The 27,950-nt window shown below is 35.8% G+C and overlaps 1 protein-coding gene across 7 annotated transcripts; it reads left to right on the plus strand.

Moving 5' to 3' along the window:
• LOC132132869 (pleckstrin homology-like domain family B member 2) lies at nt 1-27,213 on the plus strand. 7 transcript variants are annotated; one of them, XR_009429100.1, is made up of 21 exons: nt 1-753; nt 4,412-4,523; nt 5,422-5,604; nt 11,962-12,078; nt 14,393-15,354; nt 15,819-16,142; nt 18,038-18,172; nt 18,738-18,875; nt 19,934-20,089; nt 20,170-20,280; nt 20,492-20,581; nt 20,692-20,868; nt 20,986-21,085; nt 21,855-22,044; nt 22,596-22,677; nt 22,767-22,883; nt 23,958-24,177; nt 25,062-25,147; nt 25,261-25,395; nt 25,531-25,639; nt 26,110-27,213. XR_009429100.1 is itself a non-coding variant. In XM_059545406.1 (20 exons), the coding sequence occupies exons 1-20, from the start codon at nt 736-738 to the stop codon at nt 25,534-25,536; spliced, it is 3,459 nt and encodes a 1,152-aa protein (XP_059401389.1). In that variant the 5' UTR covers nt 1-735; the 3' UTR covers nt 25,537-27,213. The 7 variants fall into 7 exon arrangements, 6 of the variants coding, with proteins under 6 accessions (XP_059401389.1, XP_059401390.1, XP_059401391.1 ...); XM_059545406.1 differs by having other exon boundaries at nt 25,531-27,213; XM_059545407.1 differs by having other exon boundaries at nt 20,692-20,838; nt 25,261-27,213.
• Nucleotides 27,214-27,950: the final 737 nt, after the last annotated feature.

Here is a 27,950-nt window from a genome sequence, read left to right on the forward strand (position 1 = left end):
TATATAGTATATAGTCATATGTCTTGAATTTACACAATCCTCACAGACCTCGGTTATTAAGTTAGATTAAGCCTTTACAATTAACCATTTATTTTATTTTATATTATTTGTGGTTTATTTATCTCAATTTAGAAAGTGGCAGTGTGAACAAATTATATGATTTATGTGAACTATATAAATAAACGTTTGAATGTGAAATGTGCCGCTCCATAACCAGCAGGTGGCGATATTTCTGTTTATGTAAATATTGGAATATGTTTTAAATCTGCTTAGTTTATCTTTGCATATCTCTCGGTTAAAAGCGTGATTCTTTTCTGTCAGTAAATTCTAGGTCAAGTGTTTGCATAATATTTTTAAAAAGAAGACTAAACTTTGTTTTTAAATGTATTAAAATGCTATATTACTCATGGCCTTAAACTAGCTTACTGTCAAATAGTTGAATAATGTAGCCTACAAATTGTGCAATGACTGTTTTAAATCTCTTAGGATTTTTTTTTTTGGGGAATGGGCTGATCCTTTTTTCCTGTTTACAAAGCATATTTCCATCCCTCGTGGACATTTAAAAAAATAGCACAGAAATGTGTCTTTCCTGTTTATTCAGCTGTGTGTCAAATGTAGTGTAAGCTATGTAACTGTATCATAAATTAACAAGGAACCAGATATGATTAAAGCCTGAGTGGACTTTAAATATACAGGACTGTATGTGATCTGAACTGCTGATCCCTCCGGTCTGAAATGAGCATCTCCACTGAGGTAAGATTATAATCAGGCTATTATTAAAAACAGACTCCTTCTCATTTTAAAATAGCTCCTCAAATAGCTCATGGCATAGGATAATCATCTGAGTTGTTTGCATTGTCTGTAAATCTGTTCCAGTGAATGTGAATCACAACAATATGAGTTAGTGAATCATGACAACATGGTCAAGTAAACTTCTAAGATGGTTGCATTTAAAATAATCTAGCTATCACTGGTCTAGAGATTTCCCAGCTAAACAGGCAACATACTCAGGACTTTGGCAGGTTGTGAACAAAATGTCTTAAGGGTAAGCATGTTTGTCCAAAGTCTCAGCTCTGTTAAATGGTGCTCTTTTTTATTGCTTTTCCCCCCCATTACATATTTTAGTAATCATCCATAAATTAGATATCATTCCAAAGCTTAAACACTCAAAACTCAGCATAAACATAGCCACTATGACTGTATTAAGAACTAATTTGACCAACTAGTTTAACCAAGTGGTAATCAGTCTTATTTTTCACATTAAACTTTATAAGTGTGTGTTAGTGTGTGTGTGAGAGAGAGACAAAGAGGGTGAGAGAGAAAGAAATTAGTCGACCTAAGTCACCCAAGTCTCTTTGCTTAAAAAAGGAGAGATATTATTAATCCATAAAATTACAATTATGTAATATGGCAAGCTTTTACATCAGTGTTGTGGTAAAGGATAGCATGTTACGGTTTGTTCCAGAAAGGATGAGGGGGTAACTGAGCATGTGCAGTATGAATATCATCACTGTACTGTAGCTCATTCCTGATTGATGAAATAAGCCATGTTGCAACTGCCCCTCATTGCAACCAGCCAGACTCTCCCCTGCTTTAAAACCTTTTAGGGGGCTCCTACTCTAGTCAAAATGTACTGCAATAATTCATAATAAAAATTCTTTCTCATCTTGACAAAACATATAGCTTATCGTTGGAAAGGTCTGAGTCTTAAGGTTCTATATTTTGTAATACTAGTACTATTGTGACAGGAAAATACATAAAAATAATTCTATGGCGTTTGGGTGTCACCTGGTGGCTATTTACGGTATAGCGCCTACACACAATTTTTGAGATGTCAACTTCAAATTTAGAACATAACTTAGTTAGACATATGACTTTGATTTTATAGCAATTTTTGATTCCAAAATATTTGTTGTTGTACAAAATTTGATTTTTTAAAATATATTTTTTAAACATGTAAAGTAGATTTTTATAGTAAGCTTAAACTTCTGTAACTTTTTTACTCTTTTATAAAAAAAAAAAAAGCTTTCACTTCACAGTGTCTTTTTCAAAAGACCAACCTTAGGTTTGTATTTCAAGCTACAATTCCATAAAGTTAAGAAGTTAGTAATGTTCTGAAAACATAAGCTTAAAAATTGTATTTGTAAATTTTATATATATATATATATATATATATATATATATATATATATATATATATATATAATATTGGCAAACATTCTTAGAACATATTCTTGTTAGTTGGGTTGGAACGTTCTAGATGTGCATTTGATATTTGCTGTGATTAAACGGTGGACTTATGTTGCATTCACGGCATGTCATAATTACCATAGCCTTGAGATGACAACATGTTACTTTCATTTTGGAGCTGTTCACGTCCTCGGACTGGGAATTATGCGTTTCTATTGGACAACTATGAACACCTAAATGAATCCGCAGTGGACAGGTGGTACGGTGGTCACGTAGTAAACTATCCTCAAAACTACCATCTTACAAGCTGTAATCACGAGTTCTTCAAGGACATGAGTGCTTTTTACTTGTAGAAACCTCTAAATTGCTGTAATTTCATCATGGCGTGACTGACCTTGTGTTGTGTGATGTTCTTTATTCAAAACTCCTTGGTACCAACTGACCTAATATCAAATGATAATTGTTTTCAGCAGAAGTTGAAATATGATGTCTTGCACAGCTTAAAGCAACTGTAGCTCTTACATCTTGACATGAGGAAAACAAAGATTTAGAGATTATTTCAATATAATGCAGCAAGTCATGCCAAATGTTTCTTTGTTTGCAACCATTGTTGTTTCACCCAGAAAGAGCGTGACTTCAGATGGGGTTTTATTCACGGTCACATGCATCATGGATAAGGCTGATGGATCTGCTATGCTTTTTTTCTACAAGATATCACCCCTATTTCAGATTATTAAAGTGATGCAAGTCTTCCATTATTATTGGGGAGAAATGGACTAGTCCAGTGACCTCACTTACAGAAACTGAGAGACGAGAGGGAGTTGAGTGTTCTCAGCTGTTCCTGATCCTCACTTCCTCCCGAAAGAGCAACTGGAAACACCCCAAAAAAAAAAAAACAGCCAGCTGGAGAACAAGGGGAACAGCCTTATTTCATGAAATATCCTAGAGCAGAACTGCTTTGCTGCTTTCTGTGAGACAAATCTAAGAAGCCCTAGATAAATATTACACTTTTGGGGGATTCTAGATCATTTATCATCATCTTTAGTCTGTTAGTCTATGGCCCATAAATGATAGTTTATGTTAGTCTATGGCCCACAGAAACATCACTGGTGTAAAATATTTATTTCTATTATTTCATATAAAAAAAGAGAAATAGAATATTACAGCCAGCTTTTGGTTTTCATGAAAATAATCTCTACCTACTCGTAATTGTTTTGCAGTGTATTTGAAAGCTGTTGCCGTTGACAAAAATCGTTTCCATTAATTAAAGTTGAAATAAGATAAAATATAAATCTTAGATATAGAAAAAACTTAAAAAACTTAATTAGAAAATAAAATTTTAAAAATGACGCGAAAATGAACTGAAGTACTGACTAAAATGACTAAATCTGAAACTGAAATATACATAAATTAACACAATAAAATATAAAAACAAAGACTATTACAATTACAAAATGACTAACACTTAAATGAAAATGAATTAAAATGAAAATATAAACACAAATTAAAAATGTGATTAAATATTATAATAGTAAATAAACAATATATAAAAATTAAAAAATAATTAATGAACAAGGTTTAAGGAATAGTTTCCACCAAATGAAAATGACAGCATTATTTACAACGTTATTTCTATTTTTAATTTTATTCAATTTCATTCGACCAAATTACAGCTATTGTCTATTCATTGTATATTTCAGGTCATACAGACAGTTCTTATATATTTGTATTACATATTTATATTTTATATTATATTATTACTCTTGCTTTTGCTGGACAGCCCCAGTCCTCATTTACTTCCATTATATTAAAGTGTCCCGGACCCTCTTAAAAAAAACTCCTTTCATGTTTCACAGAAGAAAGTCATACAGGTTTAAAACCTCATGAGGGTAAATAAATAATGACCGATGTTTAATTTTTGGCTGAACTATCCCTTTAAGTAATCAGAATGGTGGACTGGTTGGCTTGATTTTTAGGCTTTCTGTGTTTGTTAATTTTGGCTGCCAGTGCCTCTTCTATGGTTTAACCATGCTACTTTCTCTGTTATTTATTTGTTTTTCCGTCATGACAATTTATAGTAAGACCTCTCAGCCTGGCCTCTTTTCTTTCTTCTCTGTCTGTCTGTCCCTTTCTTGGTCCCAGAAGATCTCATGAAAACGGTGCTTGAAAGTTGAAACCATAAACTGTGTAAAAAGGTTGAAACTCTTGCTTTTATCCTCAGGAAACCCTGTTGGATTTAATTGACAATGGGTGTGGCCTGAAGGTGTGGTCGGCCACACCCTACTTGATCAGTCTTGGTAGTGGCTTTATTACTTTGATACCTTTAACTGAAGGTGAGTGTGTCTTGAATATATATTTAAAATATATGAATATTAGATTAAGTATTGTTTTTATTGTTTATGCAAAGAGAATGTTTTACTGGGCCATACATGTAGTGTTATATTTTAGCCTCATGGCAACCTTGTTGCTCTGAGATCATTAAAGTTTCCAGACTGCACAGGAAATTTTCTCTTTCAGCTAGATTGGAATAATGTAGCCCATAAACTGATGGCTGAAATAAACTTGAGTTTGAAACTGACCCTCTCACCACCTGCTTAGTTTAATACCAGTTATTTAATATGGTGTTTTCCAGAGTGGTGTGGTACATTCAGTATTGTAAAAGCGTACAGGCATTTTTTTTTTCAGTGCTTCAGTGAAAAGTCCAGAAGTGGCAAACATCTGTCATCACAACATGAATTGTATAATTGATTTCAGAAAAGAAATGTGTTGGTAATCAAGGACTCCATTAACTATTTATATGTTTGTTTATTATTTACTTATCTGTATATTTATATTATATTAATACATTTTTATTATTTGATTACTTTTATATGTATTTACTTATTTTTATTACTTTAGTCAATAATTTGTGTATTTTATTTTTATTTTGTATATATTTATTATTCAGTCATTCAGTTTTTATTTATTTAGATGTCTGTTATTTGCTCTTTTTTATTTTCGCATCTGTATATTTAAATTTGTATTTATTTTATTACTTATTTTATTTTAATATGTATTTAATTATTTTTTATTTATTTTATTTATTATTTATTGAATTATTTATGCAGGCAATTGTGTATTTAATTGTTATTATTTATTTATTCGTTCATTCATTGATTCGACCAAGATAATTATGCTCCCTTGAAGAAACTCTGCTTTAAGGTCTTTATGGTTTTTTACTTTATGTCACAGAAATATCACAAATTGGTTTTGAGGATGCAGAGTCACCACAGGATGTCACCACTGATGGTCCAGGGATTCAACCGCACCACTGTGTCATCACCAACAGTGCTGGAGTTATTACTTTACACCCCAATGGAAATATGTGCCGTCTTGATGGAGTTCAAGTCACCAAGCCAGAAAAGCTCACTCATGGTAATACACAGTATTTTTAGCCTCCCCTCCAAAATTGCATGTTTAAATCCCTTACTGTACTGTTACAGTAACCACTACTACTGCCACCTTGCTATTATTGCTTCAATAATGCTCTTTCATATAAGGGAAGTTGTGGCCTAATGGTTAGAGAGTCAGACTCCCAATCGAAAGGTTGTGGGTTCGAGTCCCGGGCCGGCAGGAATTGTGGGTGGGGGGAGTGCATGTACAGTTCTCTCTCCACCTTCAATACCACGACTTAGGTGCCCTTGAGCAAGGCATTGAACCCCCAACTGCTCCCCGGGCGCCGCAGCATAAATGGCTGCCCACTGCTCCGGGTGTGTGCTCACAGTGTGTGTGTGTGTGTTCACTGCTCTGTGTGTGTGCATTTCGGATGGGTTAAATGCAGAGCACAAATTCTGAGTATGGGTCACCATACTTGGCTGAATTTCACTTCACTTCACTTCACTTATCCGAAACTCCCCAGAGGCTACGGTTATAAAGGGAGGTCAACTATTTGATGAGCAGATGTCTTATTCGGCCACTCAACAGGTTCTGTGGATCTAACCTTGCTTGCTTACAGCCTCAGAGAGAAATCAAAACAATCAACGGCAATGAATAACTTCCTGTACAGCAATATCACTCAGACCTGACACACCGCTGGAATAACATCTCTTGCCCACTGTCTCTCTCTCTCGCACTTTGATTTTCTGGCATATGTTTAGCACAGTCTATTAAACTCTATTTTTCATTCTCTCTATCACTATTTCTCATTGTCTTCCTGTGTTGCTGATCAGAGTGATATGAGATCACACATTTCTGTGTGACTCCAAACTTCCAGAGAATGTCTCCGTGTTTAATAGTTAATTTGTCACACACCCCTCCTCCTCCTCGTATAACACTTCTCCGCAAGATTCTTCCCTCTCTTTATTTTTCTTAAAGGTCATTAACCAGCTATGGGACTATGTATCATGTACATATCCTAAGTACTCAGGTAAACATTTACTAGAGTCTTGGACTGGAGGTAAACTATCAGAAGATGTTGACAGGCATAAACAGATGGTGAGACTCAGAAGTTTCGCAACTCCCATGCATATTATACACATTACAGACAGCTAGATAAGGGCATTTCCAAGAGTACTAGTTGTTTCAAGAATTCCAATCAGGCAAGTTTTATTTCAGTATTATTTTTATACAATAACATATATAAGAATATTTATATATATATATATATATAATTTTTTCCCCTTGTAATTTATATTTTATTTCAGTCACCAAAGACTGTTTTTAATAGTTTTTGTTAACAATAACAACAGTGCATCATGCTCGATACTGTATTTTTATTGGTTCTCTCCTCGTCTTGCTGTTGTGATATCTGATTGTGATTTTTGACCACTAACTGGCTAACAAGAGAGAAAAAGATACAAAACTGCATCTGGTATGGATCTAGTTTAATTATATGCGTATTCGGAATGAATGTTTATAATTGCGTATATCCGCATGTGTTCATATGCTCCTGTATGAGTGCATGGATATGGGAATGTCTGTGTTTAAGTGTGTTTAAGTGTGTTGAAATCTGTAGTTGAGGTCTGGAAGTAATCTGGAGGAGTTGTTGGGCAGCACTCCAGCGCCCCCTCCCCATGATGCAACTGCAGTTCTGAGAGTGATGGAGAACAGAGTGCCCACTGGGCGGCAGGGGGAGGGGTCTTCTTTCCTTCTCTTCCCTCCACCCTCCTTCTAGCTGAACACTGTTGCACTGAGGGAAATTTACAATGGAAAATATGCCAGTGCACTCTCTATGTCATGGACTTAATGGAAGTTCAAGCAGAAGATTTGCAGCCAGTGAAACACACAAATGCTTGTTTCATGATTGGATCAAGAACTTCCCGTCTACAGTAAATGTATAGAAAATTTTCAAATAAAGGATTTTTTTTTTTAATACTTTTGCCAAAGAAATTTAATATGTTTTAGTTATTATCTGAGAGTATGTAATAATAATAATATATATATATATATATATATATATATATATATATATATATATATATATATATATATATATATATATATATATATATATATACACATATATATTTGAGCCATCTGCAGGAGCTAAATGAAAGGGCACGTTCAGATAAAAGAAGATCATAGTGAGCCTAAAAAAATCAAGTGATTTTGTTTTTGTTGGCTATCAAATATGTATAGCTCGCAGTGAAAGGGTTGGTATGGTAATTGCTACCAGATCTTTAAGATATGTGCCATACATTACAGTAAGAAAACAGAAAATTTAGTTAAAAAAGAGGCTGTGTGTTAAATCAGCCTGGCCTAACTTGTAGGATGTAGTTCCAACATTAAATGCTAGTGATGTATCCCATGACAATACCTCAACTAGTATATGTTGTGAAGTTTGTGAGTCGCTCTCTGATCGGCCAGGAGTCAGAGCTCCATTAGAGCGCGTTCTCGATCAACCAAAAAGCCAGAGTTCCATTAAAGCGCGTCCCCGCTGAGGAGGCGTGTCCGCACACACGGCCAAGGTCTTGCCGCGCTCAGCATCACTTATGTCCTCTTTTGTCATGCTAAACTGGCACTACAGAGAGAGGGAGAGGACCGACCACGCATCCTCCTCCTCCTGAGACTTCATGGGACACTAAATAAAGGTTAGTTATATTTCTTCAGCTGTAAACAGAGCTGAAGAGAAGTTACTTTGGAGCTTAGTGAAAAGCGGGGTTGATAGGATTAGTTTGTATAGTTTCATTTAGTTTTATTGTTGGGAAATTAATTAATTTGGTCCATTTAGTCGGAAAGGGATTGATATAGAGAAGTTTTGTGTGCTGTTTTTGTTCTGTAATAAAGTAGGCCTAGTTTGAAGGCATGTTTATAGAACTTTAGACTGACAAACACGACGTGACGCCATTCAGAGCTGTTTAAACAGAGACGCGCGTGCGGTTGTTTGCTTTGCGACACACGCGAACAGATCGCTGATATTTAACCCACTTAATCCCGGTGTATTAAAGCGATTAGCGGTGAGTGCAGTAACTGTTATCATTGTGCTCTCTTATCATGTTCAGATGTGACAAATACCTTATTCACGTGCCAGAATATTTTATTTCTTACTATCTTTATTATTCATTTACTTGACGTATTCATTTATTTTAATTAGAGAGAGAGAGAGAGAGAGAGAGAGAGAGATTAGTTTTATTTATGTTTTAATAATCTTTATTTACTTTTGAGTATGTATAATTTTATTGTTTTTTGATTGATATTTATAGATTTAATATTTCTGTTTTGTTTATGGTCATGTTTTTGTTTTAATGTGTTTTTCATTTACTAAATCATGCAAGTTCTGACTAATGATTTATATTTAAATATAAATGCTTAAATGCTTAAATTAAATGCTTTTCATTCATCTACAAAATGTTTCATTTTTTTTATGAAAATGTAGGGTAAACTGTTTACCAAAACACCATAGTTACTGTAGTGAACATTGATAATTTAGTGTTAGCCATTTAAAAACAAAGACACAAAAGAGGTTCTTAAGGCTTCTTGCAATATTTCAAGGATACTTTATTATGGTTTTACAAAAGGATGTAATCATATATATATATACACACACACACACACATGCACACATAACCTGTCATAAGGGCCAATTTCTCGAAATTGAGATTCATACATTAAAGTTGTTCAAATGAAGTTCTTAGCAATGCGTAATACTAATCAAATTTTTATATATATATATATATATATATATATATATATATATATATATATATATATATATATATATATATTTATGATAGGATATTTAGGGGCTTCGTGCTGAAAGGATGACAAGTGCTTCAAATCATTAGACAGAGGTTTTTTACAGGCCCAACTCAGAGCTGGAAATCCCAGAGTTAGTAAAACTCACTTGCAGTATTTCCCTAAGAGTGTAAACTAAAGCAAGCTGTTAAACTTCAGAGAGCAGTGATTACACTACACATGATGCTATTATGGAGACATATAGTATGTAATTTTACGCTCCTCCAGTCCAAGACTCTGCTGATCAAATTATGTGCGTTAGACTGGGAGAGAAGGGAGGGTTTCCATATGTTTCAGAGTTGGTGTCAGCTGGTGATGGAGAGAGTGTGAGAGAGACATCGCAACAGACTCGAGAATTTGGCACATTTAAGAGAGCCTAATAATCACACATCATAACATTTCAGCTGACGTACCTCATCACCTGATTCCATAGTATTGTTTCTATAACAATGAAACAACACGGATCCATCCATATGTAATTGTGTGTACTGTATTGTATATACAGTTCACACAATTGTCGGCAAGATGAAGAAAATCCCAGTCAGTGCTCTGCTTCTGTCTGGGTAAGACAATCAACTCGGGCCTTTGTTGGTTTAGAGGAAAGCCAAAGCTTTCTTAGGCGGCTGTCTATGGTGAACTCATGGTGAAGGATTGTGTTGCCAACAGTGTAAAACGATCCCCCACTTCCTGCGCAGACTCTTCATAGGCAGCCGCAGACTGCAGGAGTGAGCTGCTTAGGAGAGTCTGATGGGAGTTTGAGTGTTCACACAGTGTGTTTCAGGAAAAGCATGTGTGTTTACAGCATGGCTTTTGCTAATAGATTATTATAGATTTGGTGTATTGGGAGAGAGAACACATTTGTTTGGGAGAGTTTTGCTATAGAGTGCTTAGATAAAAACACTCTTAAAACCCTCCCAACTATCTGATATTTTAGATTTTCCTTGCCTTTCACATATCATAAACTTCTTTTGTTTATATATTATATATTTTAGAAATTTATTATATTTTTATGTGTTGTTGTATTCTTTAATAATTGCATGGAGCGGACCTGACTCACATTTCACTGCTGGTTATGTATGCGCTATATAATCGTGTATGTGACGAATAAAAATCTTGAATCTATATAGGGTTAAAAGAGACAAACCCTACAACTAATTAGCATTTACCACTTAAATTTTTTTTTTGTTGCTTTATTTATGAATCAGTTTTCCAGTTGACATTACCATAAGCAGGTTTTGTCAGATTTAAAGAAAAGTTCACCTAAAAATGAAATGTTTGAAAAGTTTGTTTCTTCATGAGAACAGATTTGGAGAAATTTGGTATTAAAGGAACACTCCAGTTTTTTTTTTTTTGAATATTACACAGCAACTGAAAATATTCCCCAGCAACTCTGCTATTGCTGCAACTACACAAACTAGCTGGGGACTATTTTCAGGAACTGCATAATATCACTGCGCCTGCTGCACCCATGGTACAGTAGCAAAGTTCCTTGATTATTATTGAAAAATGTTTTTTTTTTAAAGTGGAGTGTTCCTTTAAAACACTTTCTCACAAATAGATCCTCTGCAGTAAATGGGTGCCGTCAGAGTCCAAACAATAACACACAAGTAGTAATCTGCACCACTCCAGACCACAAAAAGCTTTCTGTCTGTATTAAACAAATCCATCATTAAGGCATAGCTTTAACCATTGGATCTGGCCAAAAACCCATAGTCAATAATAACTCTTCCTCCAGTGGAATCCCCTGTTTTTATCTCACATCAAAATCCATTGAATGTTTGTTTGTTTGTTTGTTTTGGACTTTTTGCTTTGCTTTGCATAATATTTCTCTCTTGATTCAGACAAGACAAATTTTTCACTGGAGTAAGCAAAATTATGAATCGAGGACTCACATTTTAGCTGGAAGTAATGGTTCAAAGTTAAAAACGCCTCAATGGTGGATAGTGATATAATGCTACATTTTTCCAAATCTGTTCCTTAGGAAAAAAACTACTGCAAAAACTACAACTGAATTCTCAGCAAGTTTTACATTTTGGGTAAACTATTCCTTTAAGCTCACTTCTAGAGATAAAATCAGTTGTAAAAAAAAAAAACACTGATAAGTGAGGGAAAGAAAAGAAATGGAAAGCGAGAGAGAGAGGATGTGCCCCAGACTTAAGGGGGAAATCAGTCTTGTGGATTTAAGTCCTCTGAAAGACTCGGTGGACTCTGCTTCAGAAGAAACTTCAAACTGTATGTGAAATCTGAACTACTCGTGGATCTGTTTTTTCACTTAATCAAGAGGTCGTCTTTCTCTTTCTCTCTTATTGAGCTGAATTCATTTCAAGATGTTTAGAGGAAAAGGGGTTTTATCTTCAAAATACCAAAAGCTCTTTGTCATTTTATGCAACATTATTTGGTCCTAACTTTAATGCTGCTAGTGAATGTGTATCATACTTGTGGGTTTGTATGTCTGAGTTAACGATTTATTACAGCTTAATTTCCTTACCAGTGCCTTGGACTTGGGCACAATGTTTCTATGTTAAAATGACTATATGTGTGTGATGTGGTTCTCCTCAGGGTGCACTCTTTGCCTGGGTAAATCCTTTTTCCGTTTCAACCACCCAGAAGACGCTTATCACATGAAGAACATGCTGCCAGAAAATACTGCAGGACCCCCATTGTCCCTCAGTACAGGTGAGTGATATCTTCTTGTTGTTTTCTTTTTTTGTTGTTTTTCCATTAATAGGGTACAAAATGGGGCATAAAGGTATTAAAGGGGTGGTTGATTGCGATTTACCTTTTTTGATGTTAGTGTGTGATGTTGCTGTTTGAGCATAAACAATATCTGCAAAGCTATGAGGCTTAAAGATCAATGTAAGTGGAGATGTCATCTTTTACAATTCTGGCAGTTTGATGCCTACAAAAATGGCTGGTAGGGACTACATTGAGTTACTTCCCTGGTTCGTGACATCACAAACCCAGATAAACCCCGCCCTCGGGAAAAAGCAGAAAGGGCCAATATCAAACCGTATATTAAAACGAATAGAAGCAGTAGTATTTACAAATAACAGCGTGGCTAAAAGTATTAGACAACAACAAACAAAAAACATAGGCCTACCATTAAAAGCCATGCTTGCACAGGTTCTGCACGATCCTTTTCAATAATGTTCTCTGTTTCCCAATCAGGCTCAAATCGATAAGCGATATTAACACGATAATTTGCTATACCGCTGAGGTGAGGGCTAGGATCTTTAGACGTGCACTAGAGACGGTTTAGCCAATCACAACACACTGGGCTAGCTAACAAATCAGAGCCCATCATCTATTTCTGAAGGAGTGGCTTCATAAAATAAGGAAATTATCGGCATGTTTCTCAGAGAAGGGACAGAGCAGTGTGGAATAAAGGTAAATTATGTGAAAAATATATATATATTTTTTTTTACTATAAGCATTAACACATTTTAGACTGCACCCCATAAACACAATCAAGCCTAAAAAAAAAACACTGAACCATCCCCTTCAAAATTAAAAAAAACAAAAAGGTATTTTTTTTACCTTATCTCAATAAATTGCCTGGTGAAGATTTTGACAGTGTCTGATTGTGATGTACAGTCAAGAAGGTCAAGACTTTAGAGGACGGACAAACCAAAACCATACTTTGGGAGGGAATGCAGATATTTCAGTTGTTGAATTTCAACTGGCTATATTTTATGCTAGCTTAATTTTATTTTATATAATGGTTTATGTAATGACTCTCACAACAAAAGCATGGGATTTGTGCATCCTAATTAAAAAAAAAAATCATAGGATCCAAAGTGCAATTTATTTATGGAAAGTATCCTCTCTGCTTTTCTTCCTTTCTTTTCTCTTTCTCCTCCTTTTTATGTGGGCTTTGTGTTGGCTACGAGTCTTTGAGTTGAGTTAATACAAACATCTTACCACCATGCAGCCGCAGCTGTACAAATGTCCATGTTACCTTGTAAATAAATGACAATGTAAAATCCCATCCATATGGCTCCAGGTCAACCATTTAACTAAAATGATTTACAACCCAAAACGTAGATAAACATAATGGAGTACAGGGGGTTCACACGTATGCGTGTGTGTCTACCCTGCCGGAGACCACCACTGCTCCCACAAATCACACTCAGGTTAAGGAGGAGTTCTGACTCGGTCCCTTTCCTCTGCTCTAGTGCCAGAAAGAACAAACCCATTCTGGCTTTGATTCTTCCATTCTTAGAAGACACTTTTCCCCGTTAAAACCCAAAGCATCCATATTTGTGTGGGCTGAGATTTGTATGAGAAAGCCTTTTAAGATCTGTTGTCAGCTAAGCACATGCGACCCTTGAACTTGAACCCAAAAAAATAGCCAGGACACACGTCTGGTTTCTCTGTTTATGTTGTGAAATTTTGCAGTTCTGTTTGTGCATGTGTCTATGAGTACAAGGAGATCACGATCGAGGGTTTGATATGTTTCAGCTCTTGATTAGTTCCGGTTAAATGGATAATTGCTCTGTCATTTCTGTCATAAAATTTCCACACCTTCAGATGTTTCATTTGGCTCAGAAGGAACTTCCATCATGCATGGACATTTTCCACCATTAGATATAAGAAGAATTTTATTGCGAAAAACTTCAAACCTCAAATGGTAATCAAAATTTTCATGGTGTTCTGAGATTCCAAGTTTTTTCCTACTTTTTGTATGGAAAAGACTGACATTTAAGTAATTATTTGCTAATTTTTTTTAAAGAGGTATCAAAATGAAGTTTGGTGTGATTGAAGTGTTCCTGTGGCTCAGTGGTAGAGCATTGCGTTAGAAGTACTAAAGGTTGTCGGTTTGATTGCCAGGGAACACACATACTGGTAAAATGTATAGCCTGAATGCACTGTAAGTCGCTTGGGATGAAAGCATCTGCTAAATGCATAAATGTAAATGATGTAAATGATTCTTTGAGTGTTGGGTTTGAATGTTCACAGGAATAAATTAACTTTTTTTTGTAAAATACAGATACAACAAAGTTTCATTCCAATGGCGGCACATTGGCTGGATCCAGTGTTCGTGGCACACGCTCCAAGGTGGAGCTTCAGGAGTTGATGGAGAGCTTGCAGCGCAGGAAGTCTGCTCTGGAGGCCAGCCTAAAGGCTACTGGAGACTGCGGTTACCTCACTTTGTCACCACCTCCTAGTCCCCAGTCGGCATCATCCTATCTACAGGACCGTCCACCTCTTTCTATACGAGTCCCTGCCCCTTATACACCCTCCAGCAGTTTAAGTATGCCACCATCGCCTCACCACTCAGAGCGGCCCATAAGTCCAGTCCCACCTCAAACCCGCACCCGACACCAGTCGCAGGACAACCTGTTGCTTTGCCTCCCTTCGGAAGGGCGACATCCCAACACTACCAGCTCACTTCTTTATATGTGGAACGGCTCTTCTTCCTCCTACATGACTGATTCACTTCCTTCATCTCGCCGAGGTCCAAGCGGGGCGGCCAGCATGCCCTCCAGCCCTCGCTTGGGCCGCAGATTGCTAACAAGAGATGGGGAGTCCACCGTTGAGCCATCACTCCGCCAAAGGAAATACTCCACCAGCTCTCTGAATGGCCTGGGGGGACATAGTCGCTCTTTGCCCAGGTTGTATCGAGGAGACGCTCCAGTGCTGTCTTTGCCACCCCGACGTACCACCAAACCACGCCGCAGCCTTCCGTTCTTGGAGAAACCTCCAGATGTGACCGTGACAGCCACTGTGACCAGCTGTTCTCGCCGGGCCAGCCTCTGTTCAGTGGGCTCTGCCCCATGTTTAGATCTAGACGTAGGAGAGAGATGGCTGTCATTTGGTAAAGGAGGCCTGGGGCCCGGCATGGGGCCTAGGACGGGCAGTATCAGTTCTCTCAGTGGAAAAGAAGAGCTACGAGATTATCATCAGAGACAAAGAGATGAGAGACTACGAGAACAGCAAGTGGAAAGACTGGTAAGTCACCCAGAGAAACAATTGTACACTTGTACCTTTATGAGAACTTGAAAAGTTCCCTTTAGAAGATCACATGATAACTGTGCTAAAGCAGTGCATCTGTAGTCAAACCATCTGATCTTACCGCAGGGGTGTGTGCAGTATTTGTGTGTGTTTGTTTGTGTGTAGTTAAATTAGTTCAATTCCACAGGGCCAAATCCCACAAACCACTGCTAAAGAGGCATCTATTATACAAATCTAAAAAATGTGTTTCATGTAAAATCTAATATCTAAAACATTAACTCTAGATTATTGAGTCAGACAGTTTGGTTTATAATATTATTAAGTCTGAAACTATTATAAAATATTTATTTTTTGCATTATATGAGATTACAAATTACATTATCTTCATATTATTTATTTTGCATCATTTCCAGTTTTTATTTCCATATTGTCAGTGATGATCATTTATTGTTCCACTCTAGGAACGGCAGCGTCTTGAGACTATTCTGTGCCTGTGCTCTGAGCTGGGTCAGTCTGAACTTGGCCGGATGGAGACTGACTCGGGTGTCTCAGCTGTATCGGACCTGCAGAAGATCAACCGAGAGCTGGAGAAGCTGCAGGTGTCTGATGACGAATCAGTGTTCTCAGACTCTGCAGCAGTTTCTCTGGACAGCGGGTTTCTGGGTAAGGACCGTGGAGAGATCTTGACCCAGAGACAGCGCAGACTCAGCGGACACAGGGAGACCAGGCCCCAGTCACCCAACACTAGTCTGCGGAGCTCACCCTCTCCACACCTCCGCAGCAAGGTGAGACACTGCGCCGCATCTTTCTGTTCACATCTTCCTGAATACAGAAATGGGCTTTTAATTTTCCAACATGTTGTATCTACTATTAAGGCCCATTCACACCAAGAGCGACTGTGTGACTGTAAAGATAATCATAGAGATAATTATATTAGTGTATTTATTATAAGTGCATGCTGCAGTTTAGTCATCTGTCACATTCATTGCTTGAGCTCTTTAAAGCAGGATTGATTCTGATTGGCTGTCAATGTTTTTTTTTTATCATTCATTAGCTAGAAAGAATCATTTTGCAAGAGATTCCAACAATATTGTTCCTTTCTGGTCTGTCAATGATATATTACTGATTGATATATTCAGTCAATGATATATTATTGATTATATAACATGATTGTGTAAGGTATAAATACATAATTTGTAGTATGTGTCGTACCAAATTTAATAGATGCTGCATTAATTAAAGTATATATTGTATAATAAAAATATTAAAATTAAATTCTGGGATAATTAAGTATATTGTAATGAGTATATTAGATTTCTAAATTCTAAATTTTAATCTAGATCTGATTCTAATAAATGTAAAATACATTTATATATTTAAATTATATTTAAAGAATCTTATTTGTTGTGTAGTAAGTTAATGCTCATTATTATAAAAGAATATAAAAAAAAATCTATTAACCTACTATACAGTAATGCTTTTTTAATAGTAGCATTTGATTAGTCAATTCTTTATAAGATTCACTCTACTATTAATTTCATTTTCAGTTTACATAGTTATTTCTTGCCACAATTATATTTGTTTTTACTCTATATTCCATCATGTACAATGTGTTCAAATCTAAAGCAGTCTCCAGTTGTGTAATATCCCAGATTAAACTAATGATGCAGTGGAAAGTATGCAGTCCTCAGGAATCTAAAGTATGCAAAACAGTTTGGGAATGCTGTGGAGTCTTTATACGTAACCTGTCTGTTTCTAAACAGCACGACAGAGTGAACTTTGACCTTTTAAAATGCTGACCTCACACTCTTTGCAGTCAGACATCGAAATGAGTTTTAAAACAGATTCTGTCTGCAATTAAAGCACATAATGTGTCAATTCCTGCTTAAGAGAGGGTGTTGGACTCTGTGGAAAAGTCATTATACATTAAATAATGAATACCTATAATGACATAATGGAGTGTTTGAGTTTAGTAAATTTGCTCAGGAGAGAAGGGCAGTTATTTCCTCTCCAGCAAGAGGAGAGGAACAAGAAATGACTCTATTCCCCGTGGATTTGCTATGCATGTGTGTGCTCAAGACACACATGACAGTAATTGTTGGAAAGAAACAGAATGCTGATCTGCATATCATTTCTCTTAAGCAACATTTCTTAATAAACTCTCATGTGATACTCATTTTGCTATTGTTAATCACAGTTTGTTTTTTAAACATATGCACAGGCCCATCCGCTGTTGGATATTTCTGGTAAATGTCAAATGCATGGAGATTAGATGCCATTATCAGACAGTGTCGGCTCTGTAGTCTCGCATCTGTTGCTCAGCTACATTCCTCTGCACTGTCACTGGAAACCTTGTGGCCTCAGAACCGGCAAAGTTTACGATCCATAAAGAGCTGTCATGAGGAGCTGGATATTCCTTTTAGAGTTCAATCTCAGGACTCAGTGACTGTTTCTGAATATTAATCCATCTTTTCTACATTAGATTACATAATTGTAATTATATGCTTGTAACTGTTAAATCAATCAAGGAGAGGTGATGTGACGATATGAGACTAATGAATGATTCAGGAGTTCAGCTAAATTTCTAAAATTGTACGTGTGGTCGAATAAACATCCCAGTCATCAACTAGGACTGAAACCATTTTTTGTTGGTGTTGTTGATTCTGTAACTTTTTAACAGGGGTCTGAAGACATGCAGCTGAGAAAGGAGATGACACGTATCGAAGAGGAGAGAATTCAGGTGCTTAACAACATTGAGGAAGTTGAACAGAAGATCAAAGATTTAGACACACAGATGGACGAGTCTATCAGAGAGGTGTGTGTTCTTTGAATGAGAAGCTTATGTGTTTTAAGTGAGGTATCATGTAAAGTATGCATTCCTGTAGCTCAAACAGTAGTGCGTGGCGCTAGCATCACAAACTCATGGGCTCGATTCCCAGAAATCACAAGCCGATTCGATTAAAAGCATTTGAGAAATGCTTTTATGTAAATTTATGTCTGCCAGTAAATAACTATTACAGATTGACTCTTTATATTATACTCTTTATAATTCTTTTATTCTGCAATATTATTTTAGTATTAATTATATACTACTATAGTAAGTATTAATGTTTTGAATTAGTTTTTTTTATATTATCAGGTTTTTTTATTTTATGTTTTAGTCATTTTGTTGTGGGAATTTAGTAATTTATTTTAATTTCAGTTTCAGTAATTTTAGTACTTCAAATCCAACTCATTTATTTCAGTTAGTTGTCAAAGACACATTTAGAATTTTTTTTAACATTTTTTTTCAACTTTATTTAAATTACCAAAAAAGTGTTTTCAGTAGTTTTAGTTGTGCAATGAAGCTAGAGTCAATAAACATTTGAATCTGTCGTTAGATGGAGGTGGAGAGAGCTCTTTTAGACGGGGAGCAGGAGGCAGAAGTGGCTCAGCTACAGAGCGATAAAGAAATGCTGGAGCAGCTCAATGAAAAAATGGCCAGCATGGAGAAAAATGCTCAAAAAAATCTAACTCAGGTAAACATCAGGTGGCAATGTAATAGTACAGCTTGAAAAGATTCAAGATAGTATATCAAAGCTTCAGGACAAAGTTTAGTGCCTCCAAAAAGGCAAACAAGGGGGTCTCATTCATTAACTGTATGTGAACAGTTCTACACAGTTATCATGTTTTGAAACAAGTTCGCACTTAAAGGAGTAGTTCACCCCAAAAAAAATCAAATCTAGTCACCTATGCCATCCAATGTGTAGATGAGTTTGTTTCTTCATCTGAACATATTTGGAGAAATGTAGCATTGCATGTGAATGGTGAATAATGCTAAATTTATTCAAATCTGGATCTACAACTTGGATGGCTTGAGGTGGTGAGTACATTGAAATTTTTAGGTTGAACTGTTCCTTTAAAATTTAGACAGAAGGAAACTTGTTCTCCATTATTAGTGAATGTCACGTACTGACGACACATCTTCCTACCTTTTTTCCAGTTTACCTCTTCTTTGCTTTAACCCAAACTTGCACTTCTCTATTTCTTTGTCTGTTCTATTTGTGCCCATCTCACCACTGTGTGCTCTGTATGTGTCCGTCATCCGTACGTGTCCCTGTGTCGGCCCGTGTGCTGTAGGAAAAAGTATTGTTGGAGGCTGAGAGAGTTAAAGTAGAGAGGCTAGCTGAGCTGATCTCAGAGCAGAAGATCCAATTGGACACCTGTCCTGAAGCACTGAAGGAGCAGCTCCAGAGTCAGCTATCCAGGGTCAGTCAGTTACCGTGCTCTCCCTCGTACCTGCGTGCACCAACTATTCTGCTGTCTGACTCTCACAAACACTTGCTGTTGTGTTTTTTTCCTCTCTGCAACAGCTTTGGAAATACCATTTGTTCTTGTTGGTAGGCCTTGCTTCTCTGTGTCTTTTAACATACCAAAGTTTCCAAATACTAAATTTGACCTTTTGTCTGTTTGCTGTTTTGCACAATCCTGTGAATAATTGCTGATTGTTCAGTTTAGTCTAGATTGGAGTTGCGCCACGATATAAAAAATGTAATCTATTGCCTCATGCTGAGTGTTTTTGGCCTTTTTTTGGTAGGACACTGAAGCTTTGGAAGCAGAAACGAAGCGTTTTGAAGATTTGGAGTTTCAGCAGCTGGAAAAAGAGAACCGTCAAGATGAAGAGAAGGAGACACAGACGCAGCAACTCCTCAGAGAGATTGCAGAATATCAGAGATCTATCGTCACTCGCAAGGTGGACTGTTTGTGTATGGACAAAGAGCTTTTAATAAGAATATTTCCTTCTGCACATAAAAAACTGTCTCCATATTATAGGAGAAGCTGCTTACCCTGAAGAAGCAATCTACCCAGATTACCCAGCAGGCACAGCGGGAAAAGGAGAACTTCTTGAAGGAGAAGAGCAACCTTATTTATATGCTACAAAGGGTGAGTATTTACCCAGGATGTCTTTATATACATGTTTATATAAGTATAATATACAATATATACACACAATGACTGTGAGAAATATTTAGACCCTACTGCCATACTGAAAACTCAAAACAAAATCAATTTTGACATAATATTCATACATAATGTACATGTGCAGAAAGATTTGTTCATTTCTGAATAGTCTCTTGCAATAATTTCTTTTCAGGAACGGGAGAACCATGCATCTCTGGAAAGGAAGTACTCTGAGCTGACAGGTGGTCAAGCTTTTCCTCTCAACCCTATGTCCATGAAGCAGGTAACACAAACCGGTTCTATGAGTCAAGAAGAAACTATGCTCACTAATGACAAACAAGGATTTTCAATATTGTAAGATGATCATTTTATCTGTCCTTTTGAATGTTCCAGCACTTTCGCTCTCTGGAAGAGAGGAGGCGGAGCAATGGCAGGAAAGAGGGCGGGGTTCTGTTGGGTGACAGCGGGATGTCCCGTAAAAGAGAGAGGCAGAGCTCTGGGACCTTCAACTCTGCCCTTAATCGCAGTCTGTCTCCCAAGGTCAGACAACAGAAACGTCACATAGGAAAAGTATTTAATACCATCTTTAAAAGATCAATTTACATAAAAATTTTCAGTGTGCATTGTTTTGTTTTGTGGAAGAGAGGTTTAAACAGTCTCTTTTGCTCTATATTCTTAACCCTGTAGCCCCATATGCCACTGTCTCAAAGCTCTAGCTGTGGTAGTGTACTCCCCCGCACTCTGTCTGTCACCTCCCGTGACCTGGACACCCGCCGCCTGCTCAAGGGTAACACTGATTTATCCTATGACACTAACAGTTCTGTAGGTCTACAAAGTTTAAAGCATATAAATAATCATATTTCTGAAATCTTTTCAGTATATTTATTTGTATTAGTTAAATTTATAACCATAAATATGTATAATCTATTTTTTATGTTACTTTTTCCACTACACACTCAGTGTGTATAACTGTGTCTGCCTGACGTTTTATTTATATTATTGTATGTATACAAAAATATAATACAAAATAATTGAAATATATTGAAAGAATATAACTTATACCGGTGCAGTGTAATGATGGAGCCAGTTCTGTTTGACATTTCTAAGTGATTTGAAATGTGTGAAAAAATACTATTTCAGGGATCAGAAAATCGACTTGAAGATAGTCTATTTCAGCACTTCTCAACTGGTTTGACCCACTTTTTCGAACGTGACCAACCAGTTGAGAAACACTGGTCAGTTTGGTCTTTGCCTAAAAAAAACAGCCAAGCAACCACATATAAACTTTATGTACCAGTCAAAAGGTTTGAATAATTAAGATTTTTATTTTTATAAGTCACTTTTGTTCCCCAAGGCTGCATTTATTTGATAAAAAATGCAGTAAAAGCAGAACATTTACAATAACCCTTTTCTGTTTGAATATATTTTAAAGTGTAATTTATACCTGTGAGGCCAAAGCTAAGTATTTAGCAGCTATTTCTGCAGTGTGTAGAATTCTACAGAAATACATTTATTTTTCATTTGATTACTTTTCCCCCCGATTGTTCTTGCAACAGGTCAGCTATTTTTTAATGACGAGAGGCATAGAATGAGTGAGATGTCAAATAGGACCGTTTCTGAGACAAATGTCTTCCTGGAGCCGTTCCACTACATGGATAACGGACACAACTTTGACACAATGAGTGTGGACAGTACAGAAAGCCTGGAGACCAGCATTTCTGCCTGTTCACCAGACAACATCTCAAGGTGAGACCAGGACTTTGATCAAGATCACGATAGGTCTGTTCTGATTCAGAGTTTTTATTTTGGGTTTAGCTTGTTCATTTTAAATATATTTGCTGGAAACTTAAGAAGTGCTTTTTTGTAAAATAAGCAAATAATTTAAAGCATAGTAAACAGTAACGCTTTAAAGGCAGCTTTATTAACCAACTTTAGCATAATATTGCCATTAGAATTATATTAAATGAGTGTGTATATCTGTATTTTGTGCTTTGCAAGAGTTTAGATGTATTTATTACTGTTTATAAGGATGCTGTATAGACAGGAGTCTGCCTTTAAGTAACCCGGACACATCCTGTCTGTAGAATTTTTACTGCATTCCAAGGTCGCTCCAAGTAGCTGAAGCTTAAGATGCTTTGGAACACATTAGCAAATGAGGTTGAGGGTTTTAATTCGCTGGTTTTAATTCATAATACATCATTTTTATGTGAAATATACCACTAAAATCTTTTTAAGACCTGAAAATCTGAGCAAAACACACTGTCTCACAAAAGTGTGCGTGTGTGTGGTCGGTACAGTGCCAGCACAGCAAAGATAGAGGAGATGGAGCGCATGCTAAGAGAAGCTCAAGCTGAGAAGAACAGACTGCTGGAGCACAGGGTACATCAGTTTCTCTCAATCTGCATGATTATTACAAAAATACCAATATACAGATTCACAAAAATAGGACTGTTCTTTCTTCTCTGCAGGAGCGAGAGATGGAATTGCGCAGACAGGCTCTGGAAGACGAGAGGAGAAGGAGGGAGGAATTGGAGAGGAGACTGCAGGAAGAGACAAACCGACGACAGAAACTAGTGGAGAGAGAGGTGAAGCTCTGAGAGACTTATAGAGTTCAAGTGGAAGTGGGAGAACAGAGATACATAGAGACAAGAAGCAGAGGAGAGGAAGATTCATCTTAAAACTCTAAATTATAGATAAACAGATTTACTCATAAGAATTTTTTTAAGGCAGCCACAATGGATGAATAATAAGAATACAAATAAATGATTCTAATATAACAATTTTCAATTCTAATATTTGTACTTCTAAACTTTGAAACATATTTTTTTAAATTATTTTTGATATAATTTAATTATAAATGATGCATCACAGAAGCTCACAAGTATGTTTGTCTTTTTTTAATTAATCTTGCTTTTTTCAAGGGCAAGTTTTCTTCACAAAAAAAAAAATATAAAAAAATATTTCTTTAAAGTAACTAAATCTTATTATATATATATGACACCAGACGTATATAGGATCCAAAATTAACTTTTTGGAGTGTGTATTTACACTGAGTGCAAATAGCCCGCCTTGTTGTCAAAGGCTATTTACACTAACTTCACCCACCAACGTGTGATTCGGCTAGTCAACATTACAAAAGACAACATTCATCTAATTAATATTTACACTTAGTGCAAATAGCCACTGCCTTAACTTTTTGACATCATCATTGTCAGATGGTTTTTAGAATTTATTTTACAGACAAAGCCTGTATTTTGCATCTGTTAACATATTTTTTTGTAATTCATAAATTTAATTTTATAGATGATATGTTGAGCAGGAAAAGTTGAAGATTCTATAAAACGCAAAAAATCTATTATTATTTAATAGTAGTAGAAATAATGATGAGATAAAATGAACAAAAGCAGTATAACAGACATTAGAACACATTAGACAACACACATTAGAAGCTTATAGCCGATAGTTTTAATTTGATCAGCCTATAAATATGGGTGGCTAATAAATCTGCCTCTGATCTAATCTGTAAAATTCTAACACAAAATGTGACTAGTTAATACGTTTCCTTCACTCACTCTTTAAAAACATGTATGCATGTATTTACACAGACACACTTACTAATTTTTAAGACCTAATTAGATATTTGCTGTTTGTGTGTCTAGTCTCGTCCGTTGACACGATACCTCCCAGCGAGAAAGGATGACTTTGACCTGAGAGGTCACATCGAGGCGGCAGGTCACCATCCTGAGGCTTGTTTTCACCTGGCCATCATTGAGAAGACCTGCAGGGGGTTCTTGGTCAAAATGGGTGGGAAAATCAAAACCTGGAAGAAGCGCTGGTTCGTCTTTGACCGCAATCGAAGGACGCTGGCATACTATGCTGGTAATTACACTGAATTTTAACTAGGACTTATCAAGCTTTATCAACCATGTCTGTGGCCTGCTGTGAATTTCCACGGAATATCAATCTTGATTCACTCATTTTATATTAACAGTTTGAAAACATCCTTATTGTAATGCATTTCTAATAGACACTAATCAGACAAAGGTAAAAAAAACATAAAAATAAACCTTTGATTCGAAAAAATTATGATTTTTATACTGTCAAACATTTGTAATATAAAACATTTTACAAACTACTGAATATCAGCCATTTTGGTAACTATTTTTTTTTTACTGTGCCCGTTATAAATGTACATAAATGTACATGTACTTACTATGCTGCTTAATTACAATAAATTAAATCTAAATCTAACCCTGTATTAACTACATGTTAATTAATATTACCCAGAAGTTATTTGTATAATTACAGTACAAATTATACCAAAAAACACCTTAAAATAAAGTATAAAGAAAATATATTTATTTTATTTGTTTAACATATTTGTTTTAATTAATTGATCAATTATTTATTTTGCTTAACACCTAAATGAAATTTGAATTTGGAAACTTGCATTATTAACTAAAGAAGTCTATTATTAAGCAAAATAAATTTGCTGTGAAACTAGTTTATACCACAAGGGGGCAAAACTGAGCTGTGCCCTTCACCAGCCTCACAGGAAACAAATCAAACCAGATTTATCACACAAAGATTTGATCTTTTCTGTTACACACTACTTTTATTTTGCACGGTTATATTTGTATACTTATCAAAATGTATAAAATATTTAGTTTAACTTTTGTTAAATTTAATTATTATAATGCAGTAATAATACAGGCTAATAAGGGTTAAACCACATGCTCTTTTTTTAATTCATTTTTCTCCAGATAAACATGAGACTAAGATGAAGGGTGTTATCTATTTCCAAGCCATTGAAGAAGTCTATTACGACCACCTAAAGAACGCACACAAGGTAAGTTGCAGCTGGAGACCTTTCGATCACCTACTATACATAGCTATACTGATTTTTTGAAAAGGGTATCAGTATTTCCCTTCCATTAATCATGTTTCCTTATGTTGCGTCAGAGCCCAAACCCTTCCCTGACATTCAGCGTGAAGACACATGAACGGGTTTATTACATGGTGGCTCCTTCCCCAGAGGCCATGAGAATCTGGATGGATGTTATCATCACTGGAGCGGAGGGATATACGCATTTCCTGGTGTGAGAGACATTTAACAAACAACATTTAACAAGCCCAAAGTGACCTTCACACTTCAGCTCGGCCTGATAATGGGCTCATTTTCCATGTCCACTGTTCTGAAGAGGTTACACTTATATGATTCTCTTTTATCAGTACTGATTGCAATGAGAGGGTCGACTGTACATTTTGAAGTCATCCATGACCCAGTTTGGAAAGTTTACCCACTGCATCCTGTCCTGAGTTTACAGAGGCAGCTTCAAAGGTACCAACTATTGAATTTTTCGCTCTGTTTTGTTCACTTCCGTGGTGAGACTTGGAACAGCTATAAATAAGAAATCAGTCACTGGTCTTCACATTTCACAAAACTGCCAACTCCTAATGAAGCTGAATATACCACAATGATTAACCTTTTGTGACAAAATGCCAAAAACAAAGTGTTCCTTGTGTGCCATACAGACTCTAACAAACATCAGGGTATTGTTAGGTTATATTTTTATATCCAGCAGTACTAAACATGAATTTAATAATGTTTTTTCATGTAATGTTTTTTGCTGTTATTGTTTATTGACCTTTGTATCACTGACCAATTTATATTATTCCCTCATTTACCAAGTGCCTTACATTTGTCAATATCTGATTAGAATGGCTATATATTTAGCTGTAAGACTTGTAGATTGACTCAAACGGACTGTGGGTATTTTGTATTGACTAATTGTGCCCCCCGATGCTCAGGAACATTCCAGAAGGAAGAATTTTACTCCAAAGACGAGCTGAAATTGTGTTTCAGCATGACATGAATGTAATAACTGACACCTGTCACATAAGATACCATCTTTAATAGAGGAGGCTCTTAATAATTTAGTACAAATGCTTATTTTCATAAGTTTTTCTATTAGAATCATTGATTTCTCTATTGTTTGTTGTACTGCACTTGACCAGCAGAGGGTTTTACTTTCAATGATATTGAAATGATCACAGAATTTATTCACCGCAAGAATCTCATTTGACCCTTAAGTTGAAATATGTTAAAAGTTTTGTTATCACTGAACAAATCTATATGCATGCCTGAAATTATTGTGTGCCTGATTTTTTTTAAGTATGAATCACTATAATTTCATTTAGAGTAATAATAATACAGAAATTATATGAATATTGATGTCAAGAAGAAATGCTGTTGTTGTCTATTTCAGTTGTTCTCAAGTGGTTTTGCTTCTGGAACCAGATTTTCAGATACACAGCATTTGACGTCAAAAAGAAATGATACAGAAAGTGTTTTTCCTCCTTTTTAACATATCCACACCTATTTGATTTACCATCCAAATGATGTGCAGTTTTAAGAGTAGTTGCATTTTATGTGCATTGTTTTTTCCATGCCATCACATCAGTTAAGAACCACTGATCTTTAAAGACCAAATTGTCTTGCATCATTTGTGCAGTCTGTCATTCAGTCCCATTTAAATCACAGGGCATCTTTTCTGGCAAATACTTCCAAATCTTCACCAAAAATTTAGGCTGCGAAATGAAGTAATTTTCGTTTGCCAGCCATTAGATCAATGCGGATGTGCACTTTGAGACTAAGCAGTTTTTTAGGTGTTTTCTCAGCTTTCATTCAGTAAATATAATACAGCACATTACAAGATAAGCACAGCAAAGCATTATATAGATCACAATAATATATGTACTTGTATAAAATGTATCTTTTATATTCAGCGTTTATCAGTATTATTTTTAAACCATTCATCGTTTTTTAATAAAAGCTATTTTTTATTGTAAGCATGTTTTATATCTCATTTAAAATGTGAACCATAATAAATTCATATGTATGATTAAAGCAAATCTTTTTTTATTAATTTGTCTGTATTGTGAAAATTTATAAATAACATTGGCTTTAAGCTGAATGTTTGTCTATATAATAAACAAATATGTACATACAACAAATATATATATACATATTGTTAATTATGATGAATAACTACAGAACATGGCTGCAAAATGAGACATACAGCCTGCCTCTCACCTCCCGTTTACCCAGAAACATGTGATAAAGTGTGATTCATTTAATTAATTTAAGCCATAATGTTCTATAAAGCCCATCTGTCGCATATTCTACATAGTTTTATACACATGCTACATACTATAGTTCATTCTAACATTAGAAAGATAAATTGTTGCGTGTGTAATGTGAGAGTGCATTAGAACTCCTTGCCTCCTCACCACACCCCTCCTCTTCACGGCCTCCCATTGGCTGACCTAGTGAGGTTGCCATAGCGAAATTTTTTTCAGTGGAGCATGGATAATTAGCCAAACATCTCCTAACAGAGAACATCTTTTCACCAGGGGTGTTTATATACACCGAAAGGGAATAAGACACAAGGATTCAGTTGTCATGACCTGTTTTAAAGTATCAGGAGAGTTTATGACAATCCATCCTTCTCATAATGGCGCATTTGTTCTGTATTATATAAGGAATATGAGCTGAAGGATATTTATTTTCAGGAAACAATAGTTCAAATCTCCTGATGTTGCATTTCCATTATGCCTTTGCTTTCAGACATTTTTCAGAGTTTCATGTT

The sequence above is a fragment of the Carassius carassius genome, chromosome 49 (assembly GCF_963082965.1).
Source record: "Carassius carassius chromosome 49, fCarCar2.1, whole genome shotgun sequence".
Classification (NCBI taxonomy): Eukaryota; Metazoa; Chordata; class Actinopteri; order Cypriniformes; family Cyprinidae; genus Carassius; species Carassius carassius.

Bases quoted from the DNA above. Each gene is read 5' to 3' on its own strand.
- LOC132132869 (XM_059545406.1), top strand. The intron at 15,355-15,818 runs GTAAGTCACCCA...GTTCCACTCTAG, and splicing joins AACAGCAAGTGGAAAGACTG to GAACGGCAGCGTCTTGAGAC. The intron at 20,582-20,691 runs GTAACACAAACC...TGAATGTTCCAG, and splicing joins ACCCTATGTCCATGAAGCAG to CACTTTCGCTCTCTGGAAGA.